The sequence below is a fragment of the Hordeum vulgare genome, chromosome 2H, assembly GCF_904849725.1.
Source record: "Hordeum vulgare subsp. vulgare chromosome 2H, MorexV3_pseudomolecules_assembly, whole genome shotgun sequence".
In the NCBI taxonomy this organism is placed as follows: domain Eukaryota; kingdom Viridiplantae; phylum Streptophyta; class Magnoliopsida; order Poales; family Poaceae; genus Hordeum; species Hordeum vulgare.
In genome coordinates, this window is record NC_058519.1 from 584,353,149 (window position 1) to 584,376,093 (window position 22,945).

At 44.8% G+C, this 22,945-nt stretch overlaps 1 protein-coding gene across 1 annotated transcript; it reads left to right on the forward strand.

Moving 5' to 3' along the window:
• The first annotated feature begins 19,671 nt into the window (after nt 1–19,671).
• LOC123430635 lies at nt 19,672–21,517 on the forward strand. Its single transcript, XM_045114490.1, has one exon. The coding sequence runs from the start codon at nt 20,102–20,104 to the stop codon at nt 21,422–21,424; it is 1,323 nt and encodes a 440-aa protein (XP_044970425.1). The 5' UTR covers nt 19,672–20,101; the 3' UTR covers nt 21,425–21,517.
• The last annotated feature ends 1,428 nt before the right edge of the window (nt 21,518–22,945 follow it).

Below are 22,945 nucleotides of genomic sequence, written 5' to 3' on the forward strand. Positions count from 1 at the left end.
TGTTGGGCCTTGCCAGACCAGCTTTAATCTAAAACGAATTATCAAGGGGGTCCCCATAACAACCCCGATCGTGTTAGGAGCGCTCGTTTATGGAACATAACACCGGTAGCAGAAACTAAGGGGCAAAGATGGAACAAAACACCAGGCTAGAAAGGCCGAGTCTTCCACCTTTTACCAAGTATATAGGTGCATTAATTTAAATAGCATTAATATGGTGATAAGACAAGGGACCCATGCTATCACATGGAAGCAACTGCACCTGCAACTAGCAACGCTATCAACAGGATTAAGCAAGCAGTAACATAGCCAATCAGTGGTTTGCTAGGTCGAATAGGTTGAAGGTATTCATGGCATTGTTGAGAGGATGATATTTAACATGTGGTAGGCAACGAGACATAATCGATAGAAGCGATAAAACTAGCATGGCAATGATAGTAATGGTATCTGGGGAAATGATCATCTTGCCTGAGATCCCGCTTGGAAGAAGAACAACTAGGTGGAGTCGGCAAACCAACGTAGTCGAACGGGTCCTCACATTCCGACACGCTTGCGGAACTCTATCGGAATGGAGCAAATCGGAAACAAACATCAACACAGATATTCACCACATAATGCACAACATGATGCACAACCTACTATGATGCATGAACAGGTCAAAATGCAAGGGGTGGCATGGCAATTCACCTCACACAAACTCTACACATTAAGTGAAGCTCGATATGCAACGGGTTGCATATCGACAAAACTCCATGATTAATTATTTAATTCACTCTCGATTATTTAACATGTAATATTAAATGTTGTTAACATGGCAAGGGGTGAAGCGATGATCCTACGTGTCATCCTAGTCGGTTTAACTCACGGAACAAAGAGCGGAGCTACGGCACAAGAGGCATGCAACACAATATATCATGCCATGAATGTGACATGGATGCAAGTTACAACATCACGGCAAGAAGAGAAAGAAGCAGGTGTCACCACGGCGAGCGAGAGGGAACCATGGCGGCAAACGGAAACGATGTCACGACAACGTTCCTACCACGATAACTCGTTGAGATATCGTGCCAACGTTTAGGAAGCGTGTGCGGGAACGTTAAGTAAAGATGGGGTGATCCCATATCTCGGGTTCCCATGTGTCAAGGCACGACGGAAAAAGACAACGTGCTACGGGCATACATACGGTGCAAACATACATACAACTCATACAACATGCATTCGGTTCACGACACGGGAAACGATGCAAACAGCAAGCTTAACATTTTAATCATGCATGGGAGTTGGAAAATATTAATCTCCGCGAAATTCTAGTCAAGTTACATATCTAACTCGTCGGAATCCAATGCGCGGAATAGAATCTACGGGCGTTTGAAAACTACTATTTTTTCTGAAATATGCAAGAGCTAGAAAAAAAATGCCCAAAATCTACTCAGCCAAAAAAAACATGCATGGGCCCGAAGCATCATAGTGCAGTGGCCCAGGGGTAGATCAGGCCCAAGTGGACATGAATATCGAGTGCAAAAATATCTACAGAACATGGCAAAGTTGAGAATCGAACCAGGGACCTGCTGGTTGGATGGTTCAATGTCAAGCCACTAAGCTAGATGTGTGTTATCGCTAGATCTGGGCGCAGAGCGTACATGAATGTGTGCACACAGGATGTCTAAAACAGAGAAAACAACTATGAAAAATAGCAGGCACTGGGATTTGATCCCACGATCTCTCGGTGCATGCTAGCGCGGTTGACCAACCCGGCTACGAACAACTTGTGGTATAAAATGGGTTTTTGGCGTAGATGAATCATACCGTGTCGCTAACTGAAGGAAACTGAAACTAGTCGCTGGAGATGCAGGTCCAGCTGTGCGACGCGATGAACAGAGCGATGGTCGGCGGATCCAGGGCGAGGCGATCCATGCCGAGAGCAGGGATGGGCTGTTCGAGGACTGGGGCATCCATTCCCGCCTTCGGAGCTCGATTTAGCGTTGGGGACGACCAGATCATGAGCTGCGAGCTCCGGTTACATGGCGGGGTGGTGCTGCTCCTGTTGGGCAGAGAGAGAGACGAGGTGAGAGAGGGAAGGGAAAAGAGAGGCGGGAGGAACGAACCTGAACCCGTGAATCCTTGGGGATGCTGGGGATGGCGCGAGGCGTGACGCCTTGGCCGGCCACGGTTGTTCGTGCGAGAGGAGAGAAGGCTGCAGGCGAGGCACAACACGGTGGGCGAGCGGGCGGAGGGCTGCGGCTCGGGCAGGGCTTGGCCCTGGCTGTGGGACTGCGTGAGGTGGTGCAGCGTGGGAAGGAACGGGGTCGTCTCTCAGATCGAGGGAGGAGGGAGCTCTCGCTCGCCTCTGGTTGCGTGAACCGGCGGCGCTGTCGGGACGAGGGGGAGGGAATCGCGGGGAAGTGTCGCCCGGGCTAGGTTAGGAGGGCGCAGGCGTGCTGGGCCTAGCTGGCCGGCTAGAGTGGGCTTCGGATGGGCCTGGCTCTGGTTAGCTAAAAGGTCTCGCAACAAAAATAAGCTGGTCTAAAAAACAGAAAAACAAGACATAAAAAGAAAAAGAATTTAACGAAAATAAAATACTTTTGGGCTCCTTAAAACATGCCCCAATAAATAAAAATGGATTGGGACTTTTTGAAGAATAAAATAAAACCCTTTTATAAATAGAAATGAGACTCTATTTTGATATTAAACAAAAGGAGTAAATAAAGGAAAACCCAAGGGTTGCCCCCACATATTATAAAAGGATTTTCAATAAAAGAAGACGAACATTTAAGAGGGGGTTAAAACTGAAATCTTTTAAACAACCACGGAATAAAACAAGAGAGGAGAGAAGGGTTTTAGGTCCGCGGTGCAACACGGTTTGAAGCGGCTCTGTTGCACCCCCTCTCGTCACGCCAACGAACAACGCCACACTCACAAGTACTCGCAAGCAACAACACGGAGCAACAAGCAACGCCGACAAAACACAGTTGACATGATGCCATGCATGATGCGACAATGCAAACTACATGATGATGCAACAAATAAAACTAACCACACGATGGAAACGGAAATAAAGGGGAATCTTCTGGAACGTCGGTCTCGGGCTGTCACTTAAAGAAAATCAACCACAAGACTTACCACGAGTGTTGGGCGAGGACTGTGTGTTCTTAGCCCGAGGAGAATACTGTAGGGACTGTGTGTCTTTTGGTTTCAATACCAAGCCGCTCCAAACCAGATGTACAACTGTCACAGCAGTTGGAACTGGGTCATCAACCACTGTATTCAATGTGAAACGGGTTCTATTTCCTCAACTCTTTATATTCCTCAGATTGTGTGTTGATGGCTTTCACTGACACGGTTTGAATTTGCTGAAGACTTTCTCTGAAATTCCTCAACCCCAAATTCTTCACGCAAGTTAATCCTCATCTGTTTTGTGCGTGCCTGCATACTGTGCAAACTGTTTTCATATTATTCATCCTGAAAAACTGTTGTAGTGATACTTTGCACTCGTGATCCTTTACTGTTTTCGTTGTAAGTTAGTCATAAGTGAGGAATTTCCTCAAAAGGAATTTCCTCAGTGATGAAATTCTAAAAATCTCCTATTCACCCCCTCTAGTCGATATAACGCACTTTTAGATCACGACACAGAACCGACCTTGGCCCTCCTATATATACAGCTTATCAGGGTCAGCCAAAGACACACCGAAAACCATCTAGGGGTTTGCCTCGTCTCACAACTTGCGCCGCCATCATAGTCTACCTCATCTCGAGTGCCGGCGTCCAACGGTGAACGGGAGAGCAGGTTTCCAGAACCAGTCGCCTTTGTGCTCCTGTACGTGAGAAGGCAAATTAGGTTTTTGGGAAGCGCTTTGCGCGACTGCTCGCTGCTTTCACAATGGGTCGTCTACCAAGCAAGTCGGGCGGTGCTGCGTACCGCCGCCTCAAGCCTCGTCTACTTTGTCCCGTCATCGCCAACGTCATCGTCAACAACGCGTTTGCACCGAACACATCTGCTTCCTCTACAAACGTTCGGTACGTGCGTCGTGTTCCCGTTAGCCTCATGAACATGTTAGATGCGTACAAGTTTTACTACACGGTCTTACTGCTATTCATGTTGTCTGCTGCTGCATGTAGTATGTTAGAGTTCCACATGTTAGTAGCTGCTATCGTCATGCTTTATATTCTAGAATTAATCATGGAAATTGTTCCTAATTCATCAAAAATCCAAAAACCTAATTGTAGGCAATTTCCTGAGTTAATTATGGCTGGATTTTCTGATGCACTAAGGCCGGATAAGTTTACCGGTGTGCACTTAAAGAGGTGGGAAGTGAGATCCACGCTCTGGCTTACTGCTCTGAAAGTTTTCCATGTTAGTTCTGGTATGCCAGGGGCAGCTTCTGATGAAGATCAGAGGAAGTTCTAGGAAGCCAACACTATGTTTGTGGGATGCATTTTGAGTGTTCTTGCTGACCGTCTGTGTGATGTGTACATGCACACACAAGATGGAAAGACACCGTGGGATGCATTGAAGGCTAAATTCGGTGCTACAGATGCAGGCAGTGAATTGTACATCATGGAAAATTTTCACGACTACAAAATGGTGAATAACCGTTCTGTGGTTGAACAAGCTCATGAGATATAGTGCATTGTGAAGGAACTGGAACTCCTTAAGTGTGATCTACCCAATAAATTTATGGCTGGGTGCGTTATTGCAAAGTTACCTTCTTCATGGAGGAACTTCGCCACTTCTCTGAAACATAAGAGACAGGAGATATCAGTTGAAAATCTTGATGTTGAAGAGAAAGCTCGGGCTAAAGACACTACTGAAAAAGGAGGTGAAGTTCAACCTACTGCCAACATGGTACAAAGGTTCCCATAAAACAAGAACAAAGGAAAAAACAAGCCTGTTTTCAACAAGCCTATAAAGACTACTACCTTCAAGAAGAAGAAGTTTAACAAGGCTGAGCTAGAGTGCTATGCCTGCGGGAAGCTCGGTCACTATTCCAAGGAATGCCCAGAACGCGCAGACCGCACAGGGAAAACCAGCTCCAAGACAGTCAACATGGTGACCGCTAGCAATACTGATGGGTATGATAATTTACCTATTGCGCTTTGAGTATTTCAATCATCTTCATGGTGGATTGATTCAGGAGCTAACGTTAATGTGTGTGCTGATGTCTCTTTGTTTACTTCTTATTAGGTCGCAAGGGATTCTTCCGTCCTAATGGGGAATGGGTCGCATGCTTTTGTTCGTGGCATTGGCACGGTGGATCTGAAGTTTACTTCGGGAAAGATCGTGCAACTAAGGAACGTGCAACATGTCCCTACTATGAATAAGAATCTAGTTAGCTGCTCCCTTCTATGCCGAGATGGGTTTAAGGTAGTGTAGAGTCAAATAAAGTAGTCGTGTCGAGATTTGGACAATTTATAGGTAAAGGCTATGAGTGCGGAGGCTTGTTCCGCTTTTCCCTTTCAGATTTTTGCAATAAGTCACTAAACCAAATTTGTGCTAGTATTAATGATGATACAAGTGTTTGGCATTCTCGTTTGTGTCATATTAATTTTGGTTTAATTTCTCGACTATCCAGTATGAGTTTAATTCCAAATTTCACACTTGCCAAAGGTTCTAAGTGCCATAGTTGTGTGCAATCGAAGCAACCTCGAAAGCCTCACATGGCTGCCGAAGAGAGAAACTTGGCACCTCTAGAACTCATAATTTCTGATCTATGTGAGATGAATGGTGTGTTGACAAAATGGGTGTTCAAAAAGAAGTTAAGGCCTGATGGTACCATTGACAAGTACAAGGCTCGACTTGTAGCCAAGGGCTACACTCAGAAAGAAGGCAAATATTACTTTGACACCTATTCACCCGTTGCTAGAATAAGCACCATTTGGGTGCTACTTTCCCTAGTTGCCTCTTATGGTCTGATCATTCATCAAATGGATTTAAAGACACCTTTTCTAAATGGAGATTTGGAAGAGGAAATTTATATGGATCAGCCTGATGGGCTTGTGGTAGAAGGAGAAGAGAAAAAGGTGTGCAAGTTGCTAAAATCTTTGTATGGTCTGAAACAAGCACCTAAGCAATGGCATGAGAAGTTTGAAAGAACTTTGACTCATGCGGGATTTGTCATTAATGAGGCTGATAGGTGTGTCCACTATCACCATGGTGGAGGCAATATTGTCATATTATGTTTGTATGTGGATGACATATTGATCTTTGGTACAAACATTGTTGTGATCAATGAGGTCAAGACTTTTCTATCAAAGAGTTTTGACATGAAAGATCTGGGAGAAGCCGATGTGATCCTAAACATCAAACTTATTAAGGATGAGATGGGGATTACTCTAACGCAATCTCACTATGTTGAGAAGGTCTTGAGCCATTTCGGCTTTATGGATAACAAGCCTTCTCCAACACCTTATGATCCCAGCATGACACTTAGAAAGAACAATAAACAAACGAGAGAGCAATTAAGATACTCTCAAATTGTCGGTTCACTCATGTACCTAGCTAGAGCTACAAGACCAGACATCTCTTTTGCTGTGAGCAAACTGAGTAGGTTCATGTCCAACCCGGGTAATGATCATTGGCATGCACTAGAAAGGGTTTTGCACTATCTGAGAGGTACTATGAGTTATGGAATTCACTATTCAGGGCACCCCTGTGCTAGAAGGATATAGTGATTCAAATTGGATCTCTAATGTTGATGTACTCTATGCTACAAGTGGGTATGTATTTACTCATGGAGGTGGTGCAGTGTCATGGAGGTCTTGCAAGCAAACCATATTGACATGGTCAACTATGGAAGCAGAACTAACTGCGTTAGACACAACCACTGTAGAGGCAGAATGGCTGCGTGAACTCTTGATGGACTTGCCTGTGGTTGAAAAACCTCTAACGGCTATTCTTATGAATTGTGACAACCAAACGGTTATTGCTAAAGTGAATAATTCTAAGGATAACACGAAGTCATCAAGACACGTGAAGAGACGTTTAAAATATGTCAGGAAGTTGAGAAACTCCGGAGTAATAACTGTTACGTATATTCAAACAGACAAAAACCTAGTAGATCCTTTTAAAAGGGACTATCACGCAATGTGATAGATAGTGCATCTAGGGAGATGGGTATGAGACCCATAGACGCTACACCATAGTAGTAACCCAACCTTTGTGAGCGGAGATCCCGTGAATTAGGACCTGTGAAGAACAAGCTATTGTTTAACAAAGGAGAGTGACCGTTTCTAAGTGAAGATGCAAAACTCTCAGAGCTGTAAGGCTTAAGTATTGTTAGGCAGGTTGGCAAACATGCCTTAATGTGATTCTATTGGCTATTATAGCAAAGATGTTGTCCTACAGAACAATATTGAAAGAACACACCTATATGAGCTCCGATTGTAAAATGTCGCAATCTAAGAGATTTGGGTAATCTCTAGTAAGCTCACGAAGAGACCAGGGAGTACGACGTATATGCTCCAAACCGCGGGGTAGCCTACTGGCATCCAGGTACTGGTTAAGACTTTGAGTGAAATCTATTCACACAAAACTAGCAATTCAAGGCATAGTCCATTGTCAAGTTATGGATGGATGTAGCTTAAAGTTCTAGGCAGGAGTTCAACTTAACAGTCTCTGCTGAAACACTCGTATATTAAACAAGTGGAGAGACAAGGTAAATCTCTAAATGGGTATTTGAGATCTGGTGGGGGGTTGTTAGAATTAAATGGGCTTGGCCCATGTACAAAATTCTGAAATCTCAAATTGAGCCCATGAATAAAATTGCAAGTGGTGGTGTGGTGGTGCTAAAGTTTAGTCCCATACCACGAGTGGAGGAAGTGTTGGACCTCTTTATATAGTGAGTTCTCCCAACTACTCTAAGTGTGTGTTGAGAAGAGAAAGGAGAGAACCACACGCACGCGCTCGCTAGCCTCTCCTCGCCTGGCCTGGCGGGGCGTACGTGCGACATGCGCGTGAATGGTCCGCCAAAATCCGGTCCGATACCTTGCAGGGTGATGACCCACAAGTATAGGGGATCAATCATAGTCCTTCCGATAAGTAAGAGTGTCGAACCCAACAAGGAGCAGAAGGATCTGACAAGTGGTTTTCAGCAAGGAAAAATCTGCACGCACTAAAATTGTCGGTAACAAGTGGTTGTGTGGTGAGATGATTCGTAGCGAGCAACAAGTAACAAAAGTAGCAACGGTGCAGCAAAGTGGCCCAATCCCTTTTGTAGCAAGGGACAAGCCTGGACAAACTCTTCTAGGAGGAAAACGCTCCCGAGGACACACAGGAATTTTTTGTCATGCTAGTTTCATCATGTTCATATGATTCGCGTTCGTTACTTTGATTGTTTGATACGTGGGAGGATCGGCGCTTGGGTACTGCCCTTACTTGGACAAGCATCCCACTTATGATTAACCCCTCTCGCAAGCATCTACAACTACAAAAGAAGAATTAAGACAAAGTCTAACCATAGCATTAAACTAGTGGATCCAAATCAGCCCCTTACGAAGGAACGCATAAACTAGGGTTTAAGCTTCTGTCACTCTAGCAACCCATCATCTACTTACTACTTCCCAATGCCTTCCTCTAGGCCCAAATAATGGTGAAGTGTTATGTAGTCAACGTTCACATAACACCACTAGAGGAAAACAATATACAACAAATCAAAATACCGAACGAATACCAAATTCACATGACTATTATTAGCATGACTTATCCCATGTCCTCAGGAACAAAAGTAACTACTCACAAAGCATAATCATAATCATGATCTGAGGTGTAAAGAGTAGCATCAAGGATCTGAACATAAACTCTTCCACCAAGTAATCCAACTAGCGTCAACTACAAAGAGTAATCAACACTCTTAGCAACCTTACAAGTACCAATCGGATTCACGAGACGGAGATTGGTTACAAGAGAAGAACTAGGGTTTGGGGATGAGATGGTGCTGATGAAGATGTTGATGGTGACGAGTCCTCTCCGATGAGAGGAGTGTTGGTGATGATGATGACGACGATTTCCCCCTCCGGGAGGGAAGTTTCACCGACAGATCGTCCTGCCGGAGCTCCAGATTGGTTCTGCTCAAGTTCCGCCTCGTGGCGGCGGCGAAACCACGAAAAAGCTCTCGTCTGATTTTTTTATGGACGAAACCCTCCATATAGCAAAAAGGGGGGTCAGTGGGCTGCCCACAAGCCCCCATGGCGCGGCCTGGGGGGGTGGCCGCGCCGTGCAGGCTTGTGGGCACCCCCTGGTGCCCCTCTGGCACTTCTTCGGCCCAGTATTTTTTATAAATTGGGAAAAAATCCCCGTTGATTTTCACGGTGTTTGGAGTTGCGCAGAATAGGTATCTCAACTTTGCTCCACTTTCAGGCCAGAATTCTAGTTGCCGGCATTCTCCCTCTTCATGTAAACCTTGCAAAATAAGAGAGAAAAGGCATAAGTATTGTACCGTGAAGTGAAATAACAGCCAAAGAAGCGATAAATATCAACATGAAAACATGAGGCAAAATGGACGTATCAACTCCCCCAAGCTCAATAAATATGTCCTCAAGCGAAAGCCTAGCTCAATAAATATGTCCACATGTTTAGGGAGAGAGGTGTCGACAAAACAAGATATGAACATGCATGCATCATGATCAAGCTCAGAACAGCAATACCACCATATAATCTCTCATGCTCAAGTGATAATTCCTTCACAAAGTAAAGCATGGATCAAGAACCTTACCGAGAAGTAACAACCGATAGCCTTTAGTCATTGAAGCAATTGCAATTTATCACAACATCAGAAAGAGTCAAGTAAGAGCTTGTAAAGCAAATCCACATACTCAATCATTCTTTCGTTCTCTACAATTGCTACAACTCACGTGGTACTCATGAGATCAAAGTTTCAGCTGAACACAGAGAAAGATAGGGGCTTATATTTGCCTCCCAACTGCTTACCTCAAGGGTAATGTCAACAATAATGATTCTTGGATACCTGCCTCCAAGTTGACATATGAGTATAGATATTTCCCAAGCATGTGACGGTAGCCAAGACAAAGGCAAAATAAGGAATGGGTGAAGATCACCATGACTCTTTCAAGGGTAAAAAGTAAAGGTACAAGATAGGCCCTTAGAAGAGGGAAGAAGAGGCTGTCATGCGCTTTTGAGGTTTGGATCCGTGTCCTCTTAGTGTGGAGGAACATCACTTTATATTGCCTCCTGTGATAAAGAACTTTATTATGCAGTCTGTCGCTTTTATGTCTTCCTCATCACATGTTCGTATAAAGCTTATTTTCCACACACTAATAGATCATACATATTAGAGAGCAATTTTTATTGCTTGCACCGATGACAACTTACTTGAGGGATCTTATTCAATCCATAGGTAGGTATGGTGGACACTCATGGCAAAACTGGTTTGAAGGTTTATGGATGCACAAGTAGTATCTCTACTTAGTGTGGGAGTTTTGGCTAATATGAGGTGGAAGAAATCGTCACATGCTAAGGGATCTCTAATCATATAACATTGTTCAGCTCCAAGCAAACACAATTCATTACGTTGTCTTCCTTGTCCAACATCTACTTCTAGGCATGTAATAGTTTAGTGAGTGTTCACAATCATAGATGGTGTCAGAGATGATATATTTATATGTGAACCTCTCCTTCTTTATCACTTCCTATTAATTGCAGCAATGACCAAGGTCTACGTTTGCCTACCCTCAACAAGTTTCGATCCTTATTCTTTTTATATGTGGAGCCATCACTTTCCATAAGATCAGTACATGATCTTTCATGCTTTTGTTCTATTCTCACTCTTTTGATCATGGAAAGAGGCAAAGCCCTTCAACTAAGATACTATTTATAATATGGCTCACGAGCAAGACTACAACGGGGGTGACACAAATCAGAACTCAAAACTAAAACACTAAGACTTTTAGACTACTAGAGAAAAAGAAAGAAAACTGAAAAGGAAAACTAAAACAAAGGTACAGGCAAAAGATGTGATGGTGATACGATACCGGGGCAACTCCTCCAAGCTTGGCACAAGCCAAGGGGATTGCCCATACCAATGCTCAGTTGTCTTCCTTTGCTGGTGATGGTGGAGTTGTTGTTGCAATCTTTGACTCCAAGAGGGCCATTAATCTTTGATTTATACTTTGGAGATCTGTGACATGCTTCTCCTGCAAAACAACTTCACGAGTGAGACAAATATTGCGAGCACGAGTTGTTTCACAAAACCTCAGGAGTTCAATCATAGATGGAGATAGTAGGTGGAGGTAAGGTTGGAGGAAATCCACTTCTTCAACTTCTTCCTTGTTGAGCAAAGATTGCACTTCGTCCCATGCCTGATCCTTTTCCTTAGCCTTGCCCTTGGTTTCTTTAGGTAGCCTCTCCTTAGCCTCCATGACCTTCATCCTTTTCAGATCAACATGAACTTCTCCATAGATTTGACGGAGGTTGTTCTCCCCCACAGATACTTGAGAAGACATCTTGACCTAGATCTGTGGCAGAAAACAGGCTCGAAACGAAAAACAGAGGAAATTTGCGTGATGCAGGGGTCAGACCAAAAGGAAGTATATATAATTATTATTTTCCGGACCGGAAGGAGTACCCTGCACGAAAATGGAGTCCGGGAGGCGCACGAGGTAGCCACAAGACCTCACGGCGCGGCCAGGGTGTGGGCCCATGCCGTGCAGGCTTGTCGCCTCCTCGTGCACTTTCGGGACTGCTTCCAATTTTTTTACTTTTTCTAATATTCCAAAACGGAGAAAATTTCCTATGGGGAACGTTTTGGACTATGTTTTCTCACCGAATCTCATACCTCTTCGTTTTCGGAGTCTGAAGCAGGCTGATAAATGTCCCTTAGGTATTCTTCAGGAGTTATTGTATTGATGATATTGCTTTCAACATTTATGGGAGTACGTGAGATATAATGCTTGATTCTCTGCCCATTTACAACTCTCGGACAATTACCTTCCATGTTGTTGATCTTGATAGCACCGGAACGATATACTTCCTCAACAACATAGGGACCTTCCCATTTAGAGAGAAGCTTGCCTGCAAAGAATCTTAAACGAGAGTTATATAGCAAGACATAATCACATACATTGAGCTCATACTTTTGTATCCTCTTATCATGCCACCTCTTAACCTTCTCTTTGAAGAGCTTGGCATTCTCATATGCTTGAGTTCTCCACTCATCAAGCGAGCTAATGTCAAATAACCTCTTCTCACCGACAAGTTTGAAATCAAAGTTGAGCTCTTTGATTGCCCAATAAGCTTTATGCTCTAGCTCAAGAGGTAAATGACATGCTTTCCCATACACCATTTTGTACGGAGACATGCCCATGGGATTCTTATAGGCAGTTCTATAAGCCCACAGTGCATCATCAAGCTTCTTAGACCAATTCTTTCTAGACCTGTTGACAGTCTTTTGTAGAATTAGTTTAATCTCTCTGTTGCTTAGCTGTACTTGACCACTGGACTGAAGGTGATAGGGAGACGCAGTTCTATGGTTGACATCGTACTTAGCAAGCGTTTTACGGAAAGCACCATGAATGAAGTGTGAACCACCGTCGGTCATTAGATATCTAGGGATTCCGAATCTAGGGAAGATGACTTCTTTCAGCATCTTGATAGAGGTGTTGTGATCAGCACTACTAGTGGGGATAGCTTCTACCCACTTAGTGACGTAATCCACAGCAACTAAGATACGCGTATACCCGTTGGATTCTGGAAAAGGTCCCATATAATCAAAGCCACAAACATCAAATGGTTCAATGACAAGTGAATAGTTCATAGGCATTTCCTGACATTTGCTAATATTACCTATTCTTTGACATTCGTCGCACGACAAGACAAACTTACGGGCATCCTTGAAGAGAGTGGGCCAATAGAAACCTGATTGCAATACCTTGTGTGCAGTTCTATCTCCCGCATGGTGTCCTCCGTAGGCCTCGGAGTGACACTTCTGTAGGATCTGTCCCTATTCATGTTCAGGTACACAACGTCTAATAACACCATCTACTCCTTCCTTATAAAGGTGAGGATCATCCCAAAAGTAATGTCTCAAGTCAAAGAAGAATTTCTTCTTTTGCTGGTACGTGAAACTAGGTGGTATATATTTGGCAACGATATAGTTTGCATAATCAGCATACCACGATGCACTACGTGAACTATTGATGACATTCAATTGCTCATCGGGAAAGCTATCATCAATAGGTTGTGGGTCATCAAGAACGTTCTCCAACCTAGACAAGTTATCTGCTACTGGGTTATCAGCACCCTTTCTGTCGACAACATGCAAATCAAATTCTTGTACCAAGAAAACCCATCTGATAAGTCTAGGTTTAGCGTCTTTCTTCTCCATGAGGTACTTAATAACAGCATGATCAGTGTGAATAGTGACTTTGGAATCAACTATGTAAGACCTGAACTTTTCACATGCAAACACGACTGCTAAAAATTCCTTCTCCGTAGTGGCATAGTTTCTCTGGGCACTGTCTAGAGTTTTACTAGCGTAGTGAATAACATTCAACTTCTTATCAACTCTTTGCCCTAGAACAACACCAACAACATAATCACTAGCATCACACATGATCTCAAAAGGCAAGTTCCAATCAGGTGGCTGAACAATAGGTGCAGTTATCAAAGCCCTCTTAAGTATTTCGAAGGCTTCCTCACAATCATTGTCAAAGACAAAAGGAATATCCTTTTGCAAGAGATTGGTAAGAGGCCTAGAAATCTTAGAGAAGTCTTTAATGAATCTTCTATAGAAACCAACATGACCAAGGAAACTTCTTATTCCTCTGATATCTGTGGGGTATGGCATTTTCTCGATTGCATAAACCTTAGCCTTATCGTTTTCAATACCTCTTTCAGAGATTTTATGTCCTAAGACGATGCCTTAATTAACCATAAAGTGGCACTTCTCCAATTCAAGACAATATTGGTGTCTTTACATCTCTGTAAGACTCGATCAAGGTTGCTGAGGCAATCATCAAAGGAAGACCTGTAAACGGAGAAGTCATCCATGAAAACCTAAACAATCTTTTCACAAAAGTGAGAGAATATAGCCATCATACATCTTTGAAAGGTGGCAGGTGCATTACACAAGCCAAAAGGCATACGTCTATAAGCAAAGGTACCGAAAGGGCAGGTGAAAGTGGTTTTCTCCTGATCAGATTGTGCAACTGGTATTTGGGAGAAACCAGAATAACCGTCTAGAAAGCAGAAGTGTGTGTGTTTGGATAGTCTTTCTAGCATTTGGTCAATAAAAGGCAAAGGGTAATGATCTTTCCTAGTGGCCTTATTCAACTTCCTAAAATCAATCACCATCCTATAGCCAGTGATAATCCTCTGTGGGATCAACTCATCCTTATCATTAGGGACAACAGTGATGCCTCCCTTCTTAGGAACGCAATGCACCGGACTCACCCAATCGCTATGAGCAACATGATAGATAATACCCGCTTCTAGGAGCTTTGGTATTTCTTTTCTTACTACTTCTTTCATCTTAGGATTCAATCTCCTTTGATGATCAGCACCTGGTTTGAATTCATAATCAGTTTTGATCTTGTGCTGGCATAGAGTGGGACCAATGACCTCAAGATCATCAAGAGTATATCCTATAGCAGCACGGTGCTTCCTCAGAGTTTTTAGTAACTTCTTTTCTTCCTGCTCTGAGAGGCTAGCACTAATAATAACAGGATATATCTCCTTTTCATCAAGATAGGCATACTTAAGAGTATCAGGCAATTGTTTAAGCTCGAACACAGGATCACCCTTTGGTGGGGGTGGATCCCCAAGCAGTTCAACAGACAAGTTATTCTTAAGGATAGGATATTGTTCTAAGACAACTCTATCTATTTCATCCCTTTCATCCATATGCATATCATTTTCATGCTCAAGCAAGTATTGCTCTAAGGGATCAGTAGGAGGCACGTCAATAGAGGCTAAGGCAATAGTTTCATCCCTACTAGGCAACTCCTTTTCATGAGGTTGTCTACCAAACTAAGAGAAATTGAACTCATGTGACACACCTTCAAAGCCAACAGTGACAGTTTGCTTCTCACAGTCAATATGAGCATTGACGGTATTGAGAAAGGGTCTACCAAATATGATGGGACAAAAGCTATCTTGTGCGGTAGCAAGAACGAGGAAATCATCAGGATACTTCGTTTTACCACACAAGACTTCAACATCCCTAACAATTCCCACATGGCAGATAGTATCTCTATTGGCAAGCAGAATAGTGATGTCTATAGCTTCTATCTCAACAGGTGCAATCTCATCTTTGACTTCATTGTATAAGGATTGAGGTATTGCACTAACACTAGCACCCAAGTCACATAAGCCATGATAACAATGATCTCCTATCTTAACAAAAACCACAGGCATGCCAACAACAGGCCTATGTTTGTCTCTAGCGTGAGGTTTAGGAGTTCTAGCACCATCTTCACAAAAGTGAATATCATGTTCCTCAACTTCTTCAGACAGAAGATCTTTGATAATAGCAATGCTAGGTTCAACTCTAATTTGCTCAGGGGGTGTAGGTGTTCTAATATAGCCTATACGTATCACAGTTGAAGCTTTAGAATGATCCTTTATCCTAACAGGGAAAGCTGGTTTCTCAATGTAAGCACTGGGAACAACATGATCATTATAGGCAATGACTTTCTCTTCAACTGGAGTGGGTTTAACTACATTGACTTCTAAAGGAGGATGAAATTTAAACCACTTATCTTTGGGGAGATCAATATGAGCAGCAAATGATTCACACAATGAAGCTACTATCTCAGAGTCAAGTCCATACTTAGCACTAAAATCACTAAAGGTATTTGTCTCAACAAAGGATTTAACGCAATCAAACGTGAAATTCATACCTCACTCCTTACCTTCTTCAAGCTCCCAATCTTCAGAGTTGTGTTTAATTCTCTCCAATAAATTCCATTTGAAGTCAATATCTCCCTTCATAAAAGAACCGATACAAGAAGTGTCAAGCATGGTGCGATCATCATGAGAAAGCCAAGCATAGAAGTTCTGAATGATAATTTCTCTCGAGAGCTCATGATTGGGGCATGAATATAACATTGATTTAAGCCTCCCCCAAGCTTGAGCGATGCTTTCTCTGTCACGAGGCCAAAAATTGTAAATATAATTTCGATCATGATGTACTAAATGCATAGGATAAAACTTTTGATGAAATTCCAATTTCAACCGATTGTAGTCCCATGATCCAGTATCATCACATAGCCTATACCATGTCAACGCCTTATCCTTCAAAGATAAAGGAAAGACCTTCTTCTTGACCTCATCCTCGGGCACACCTACAAGCTTAAATAAACCACAAACTTCACCTACATAGATTAGATGCAAGTCTGGATGTGATGTTCCATCTCCTGCAAAAGGATTAGCCAGCAGTTTCTCAAGCATACCCGAAGGAAACTCAAAGCAAATATTTTCAGTAGGTGCAGCAGGTTGAGGAGCAGCCATCCGTGGTTCCGTTCGAGGTGAAGATACCCCGAACAAGCCCCTCAAAGGATTAGTATCCATAGTGACAAGTGACAATAAATTTCAGCACACTATATGAATGTTTCCTTACCAAGTTCCACTTACCAAAGGCGCTTCACTCCTCGGCAACGGCGCCAGAAAAGAGTCTTGATGACCCAAAAGTATAGGGGATGAATCGTAGTCCTTTCGATAAGTAAGAGTGTCGAACCCAACGAGGAGCAGAAGGATCTGACAAGTGGTTTTCAGCAAGGAAAAATCTGCAGGCACTGAAATTGTCGGTAACAAGTGGTTGTGTGGTGAGATGATTCGTAGCGAGCAACAAGTAACAAAAGTAGCAACGGTGCAGAAAAGTGGCCCAATCCCTTTTGTAGCAAGGGACAAGCCTGGACAAAGTCTTCTAGGAGGAAAAACGCTCCCGAGGACACACGGGAATTTTTTGTCATGCTAGTTTCATCATGTTCATATGATTCGCGTTCGTTACTTTGATAGTTTGATATGTGGGTGGACCGGCGCTTGGGTACTGCCCTTACTTGGACAAGCATCCCACTTATGATTAACCCCTCTCGCAAGCATCCGCAACTACGAAAGAAGAATTAAGACAAAGTCTAACCATAGCATTAAACTAGTGGATCCAAATCAGCACCTTACGAAGCAACGCATAAACTAGGGTTTAAGCTACTGTCACTCTAGCAACCCATCATCTACTTACTACTTCCCAATGCCTTCCTCTAGGCCCAAATAATGGTGAAGTGTTATGTAGTCGACGTTCACATAACACCACTAGAGGAAAAACAGCAAACAACAAATCAAAATACCGAACGAATACCAAATTCACATGACTACTATTAGCATGACTTATCCCATGTCCTCAGGAACAAAAGTAACTACTCACAAAGCATAATCATAATCATGATCAGGGGTGTAAAGAGTAGCATCAAGGATCTGAACATAAACTCTTCCACCAAGTAATCCAACTAGCATCAACTACAAAGAGTAATCAACACTAGTAGCAACCTTACAAGTACCAATCGGAGTCGCGAGACGGAGATTGGTTACAAGAGATGAACTAGGGTTTGGAGATGAGATGGTGTTGATGAAGATGTTGATGGTGACGAGTCCTCTCTGTTGAGAGGAGTGTTGGTGATGATGATGGCGACGATTTCCCCCTCCGGGAGGGAAGTTTCCCCGGCAGGATCGTCCTGCCGGAGCTCTAGATTGGTTCTGCTCAAGTTCCGCCTCATGGCGGCGGCGAAACCACGAAAAAGCTCTTGTCTGATTTTTTTTCTGGACGAAACCCTCCATATAGCAAAAGAGGGGGGCCAGTGGGCCAGTGGGCTGCCTACAAGCCCCCATGGTGCGGCCTGGGGGGTGGCCGCCCCGTGCACGCTTGTGGGCACCCCCTGGTGCCCCTCTGGCATTTCTTCGGCCCAGTATTTTTTATAAATTGGGGGGAAAATCCCTGTTGATTTTCACGGCGTTTGGAGTTGCGCAGAATAGGTATCTCAACTTTGCTCCACTTTCAGGCCAGAATTCCAGTTGTCTTCATTCTCCCTCTTCATGTAAACCTTGCAAAATAAGAGAGAAAGGCATAAGAATTGTACCGTGAAGTGAAATAACAGCAAAGAAGCGATAAATATCAACATGAAAACATGATGCAAAATGGACGTATCACGGGGGCACGGCTACCTTTTGCCGTTTTATTTTTTTTGTCTTGGCAGACAAGTTAATTACTTGTCCGGTAAGTATACGACTTGGAAACCAAGTCGGTTTGAGACGTGATTGCGACACGGAACCGACCTTGGTCCTCCTATATATACAGCTTATCGGGGTCGGCCAAAGACACACCGAAAACCATCTAGGGTTTTGCCTCGTCTCACAACTTGCGCCGCCATCGTAGTCTACATCATCCCGAGCGCCGACGTCCAACGGCGAACGGGAGAGCAGGTCTCTGGAACCAGTCGCCTTTGCGATCTTGTACGGGAGAAGGCGAATTAGGTTTTTGGGAAGCGCTTTGCACGACTACTCGCTGCTTCCACAACGGGCCGTCTACCAAGCAAGTCGGGCGGTGCTGCATACCGCCGTCTCAAGCGTCGTCTACTTCGTCCCGTAATTGCCAACGTCATCGTCAACAACGCGTCTGCACCGAACACATCTGTTTCCTCTACAAACGTTCGGTACGTGCGTTGTGTTTCCATTAGCCCGATGAACATGTTAGATGCGTACATGTTTTGCTACACGGTCTTGCTGCTATTCATGTTGTGTGCTGCATCTAGTATGTTAGAGTTCCACATGTTAGTAGCTGCTATCGTCATGCTTTATATTCTGAAATTAATCATGGAAATTGTGCCTAATTCATCAACAATAACAAGGTGGTAGACAGCTCCCGGACATGTTACTTCTCTTAGAGCATCTTCAATAGATGGTCCAAAATTTGGCGGTCCAAAATCAAAGATGTAAAATTTGGACCATCAAAAAGTGCGTTTTAGAGCTTCGAAAAAAGTTCAACTCCAACAGATGGTCCAAATTGATGGTTCAAAAGAGAAACTTCAATAGATGGTCCAAAATGAAGATGTAAAATTTCTTAAAACGACAAACTACTAGTCCATTCAACATAGTTCAAATATCAAATTCAACATAGTTTCATACATGAACTTCAACTACTACTTCAAACTACTAGATAAACTACTCCTCATTGTCGAAGCTGCGGAACTGCTTCCAGAACTCCTCCTTCTTCGGGTCGTGGCACCCCTCCCCCTCCTCCTCCTCCTCCTCCGAGAAGTCTGCCTAGTCCTCCTCGGAAGAGGACTCGATGGGGATCATCGTCGAGGGACCGGCCTCGTCCTCCTTCTTCTTATGCTCCGCCTCACGCTTCCAGTAGTGCTCCAGCTCGGCCTGGACGTACAGGGCCGGCCCTGTGTTTCGGGATGCCCTAGGCGAACTTAATGACATGGCCCCCTATGTCCTAAGATCATATATTTTTAGTTTAAAATTTAACTATTATAATTGACTGACTCTATCTATCCCTACTAATAAAGCACCGACGGCTTCTGCCGTACGTCGCAGCGTTTTTGCATAAAAGCCCCTCTGTTTCTAGGTATTCAACCCGCAGTCCCTATGTAAATGGATCGAAAAAATGCTTCGTGTTTTAAGAAAGCCTCCTATATTTGTAAGAATTTCAATCGCGATCATTTGTTTCATCTTATCCAGATGCTCCCTCTCCAGCCGTGGCGACGTGAGGGGTCCGCGCCGCGGGCGCCTACCTGACGGCTCCGCGGCTCCCGACGCGGCCGACTGCGAGGCGCACTGCTGCGAGCCACCGGTCAAGCCCAACGGTGAAGCGGCCAAGGAGGCGGCGCTGGACGGCGTCGGGATCCACCAGAGGAGGGGCTCCGCCACCAGAGTGACGACCAAGGAGGAGGAGTACTGCTGCTTCAACTCGGCAGACGAGAAGGAGGCGGCCATGGACGAGGAGTGGAAGAAGAGGCTGTGGAAGACGTGCGTCTACGCCATCACCTTGGGCATGCTCGTCGCGACGCGGGGGTGGAGGACCCCGTGCGCGTCAGCGTGGGCGTGAACCACCAGCGCACGGCGGCCGATCCGGTGGACGCGGAGCCGTCCCGGGCGGCCATGTACGACCCCAAGACCAACTACACTTCGCGGCGGCCGCGGTTCCTCCACTACAAGCCCAACCCCCGCGTCGACATCTACCGGCACGGCCGCGCTGGCGTCAGGCGCCTCGAGGACGGCTTCGCCGCTGCCTCCGAGAGCAGCGACGAGACCGACGCCACCGCCACCACGGAGGACGACCCGCTCGCTGGAGATGAAGACCTCATGGAGGAGGAACAAGAGCAAGCACATCAGATTCACCTGTCCGAGGAGCAGTCAGCTCTCACCGCACCATCCGAAGATGTCGTCTCCACCGAGGCTTGCGTCCTGGCGCCAGATCCCTTGCTGGGCTCGCCGCGGCCTCCTCCTCTGTTGCTGTCATCGGCGACTGCTGCGGTGACGCCCGAGCCGGCTCGCGTCTCTGCACCGGACCCTACGGCGACTCCTCCACGAGCTCGCGCAGCACTGACGCCAGAGCCTGAGCTTGGGGTGCGAGCTCAAGAGAAGAAGGAGAAGGGATCCGCGTTGAGGTTCATGTTCCCCCTAGCCTTCATGCTATTCATGTGTGCTGCTTCTGTGTGCGTGCTGCTGCAACCAGATTCCCCGATCATGTCGAACACCACCTTGTCGATGGCGTCCAGCTTTCTGTCAGTTCAAGAATCACACCCTGTGGAGTTGGCTGCTTGGCTCAAGCAATGGTCAAGCAGTTCGTTGGATTCGATCACGTCTTACTGGGAGGCTTTGTCTTCTACATCCACACAAGAACAAGACTACTTTGGCCCCCACTTTGCAACCAACTGGAGTGCTGTAGCTGCCGATGGTGACCATGGTGCCGCTGATTTCTACTACAACTTTGCTGGCACGTGGCCAGTGCCAAGTGAAGAGACTATAAGCAGCGCCAATGCCTTCACTGCAGAGCCGGAAGGTGATGTTGTGGTGGAAGAAAGATCTGATGCATCAGACTACTACGACATGGTAGTAGATGAGTTTGATGTCGAAATGTCAGAAGAAGCTCCAGGTAGCAGCTATGGTGGTGCCGGTGTCTTGGAGGAGCAGTTGAACATCCAGGATGCAGTTTCTGAAGCAAGCAGTGCTGACTTGATTGCAGAATCAGAGGGTGTTGTTGTAGTGGAAGAAGAATCTGATGCATCAGGCTACTCCAATGCAGTAGACGAGCTTAATGCTGGACTATCAGAAGCAGCTCCAGGCAGCAGCAATGGCGAAGAGATGGCATCCTCCAGTCAGGATCTGGACACCCCATCCCAACCCACTGGGCAGCGTGAACAAGATGTTGAGAGTGAAGAGCCCGAGGAGAACCACGGCTGTGGCAAGGAGGTCTATTAGGATGGATTCTTATAATTTATTTACTAATGTTTGTTGCATGGATGATGTGCTCACATACTTTTGGAGACCATGGGATCATACAATTACTTGCAGGGAACTAAACGAAGAGAGGACTACACTAGAATAGTTTGGTGCATGAATATTCTGTCACTCTTTCTTTGGTATTCATAATTTGACACCTTCCTTTTTCTTTACCTTACATGTGCATTTATTTGTTTCAGTCTATCAGTAGCGACTTTACATGCAATGTGGATGTCAAGAAGAATTAGGTGACCTTATTACACTGGAATTTTAAAGCCATGAGTGTGTGCTGGACAGTTTCATTTGTCTATTGTCATTTGTGTGCTAGTTGGCTCGTACAAGTGAGTTGACTATAAGGACATGAGGGAGGGGGAGGGGGGGTGCGCGGGCTTTTCAAATACAAAATTCATGATCGAAAAGTCAACAATCTAACGCTGTGCAACGCACGGGCACTTTTACTAGTTTATAATAATAATAACAAAATTTCAAATTACTAAATCGACAATAATAATACTAAAAAGATAGAGAAATTAAACTAAAATGATATGATTACCTCAAATAATAACCAAGTTTCGACTGACTTCATCGACAATAATAATAATTTAATTCTTCAAAAAAAGTTTCTTTGGGGTTTCTTGATGCAAAGTCATTTAGTGCTACGTACTGATGGATGGATGGACTACGTACTGGATGGAAAAGTACATAAAAAATACTTGAATTACTAAATTCATGAAAAGTAATGAAAAAGTATCAGATGGAAACCCTAGACATACATGGAAAAGTATTTGAATTACTAAATATAGATGGATGGATGGACTACCTACTCGATGGATGGATGCTCCTGATTCTGCTGTTGATTAGTGATTACTCCTCATTCAGAATTTTGATGGATGGATGGGGCATTGGGGCCTCGTACAGCAGGGGCTCCTTCTCCTCGTACAGAATAGATGCAAAAATAGTATTGTCTGTTCCTTCGGTTTTTCTCCAAGACTCCAACCCTGCTTGCCTGCTTCAGATGCAGGTGGATCGAGACATCATCGTGCGTTGCTGTGCAATAGTGTTGTCTGTTGATGGATGGATGTTGGATATACGGTCTGCCGGTCGGCCGGCGCGCGCAGCGGCGGCAAGCCGGTCGAGACCCCGCAGTACTGAAGCCGACGATTCGTTTGACGAGGGCACTCGAGATGAGGCGTCGAGCAGTCAAGGCGACCGAAAGACGAAGCCACGAACAGGTTTTACGATGTGTGCGTAAACTGGGCAATTAATCGCAGCCGGGCCTAACAACCTGATTTCTTTATTTTTTGTATACTTTTTACTACCTTATAATGTATATACATACTATATTGTGGGCCTCCTCCTGCGTGGGTCCTAGGCCGTCGCCCTGCCGGCCATACACCAGGGCCGGCCTTGTGGACGTACTCCGGATGCTCCCGAGCAAACCTCGCCATCGCCTCCTCGTCGGTCTCGCCGGCATTGACAACCGACGGCTTCTTCGTCGTC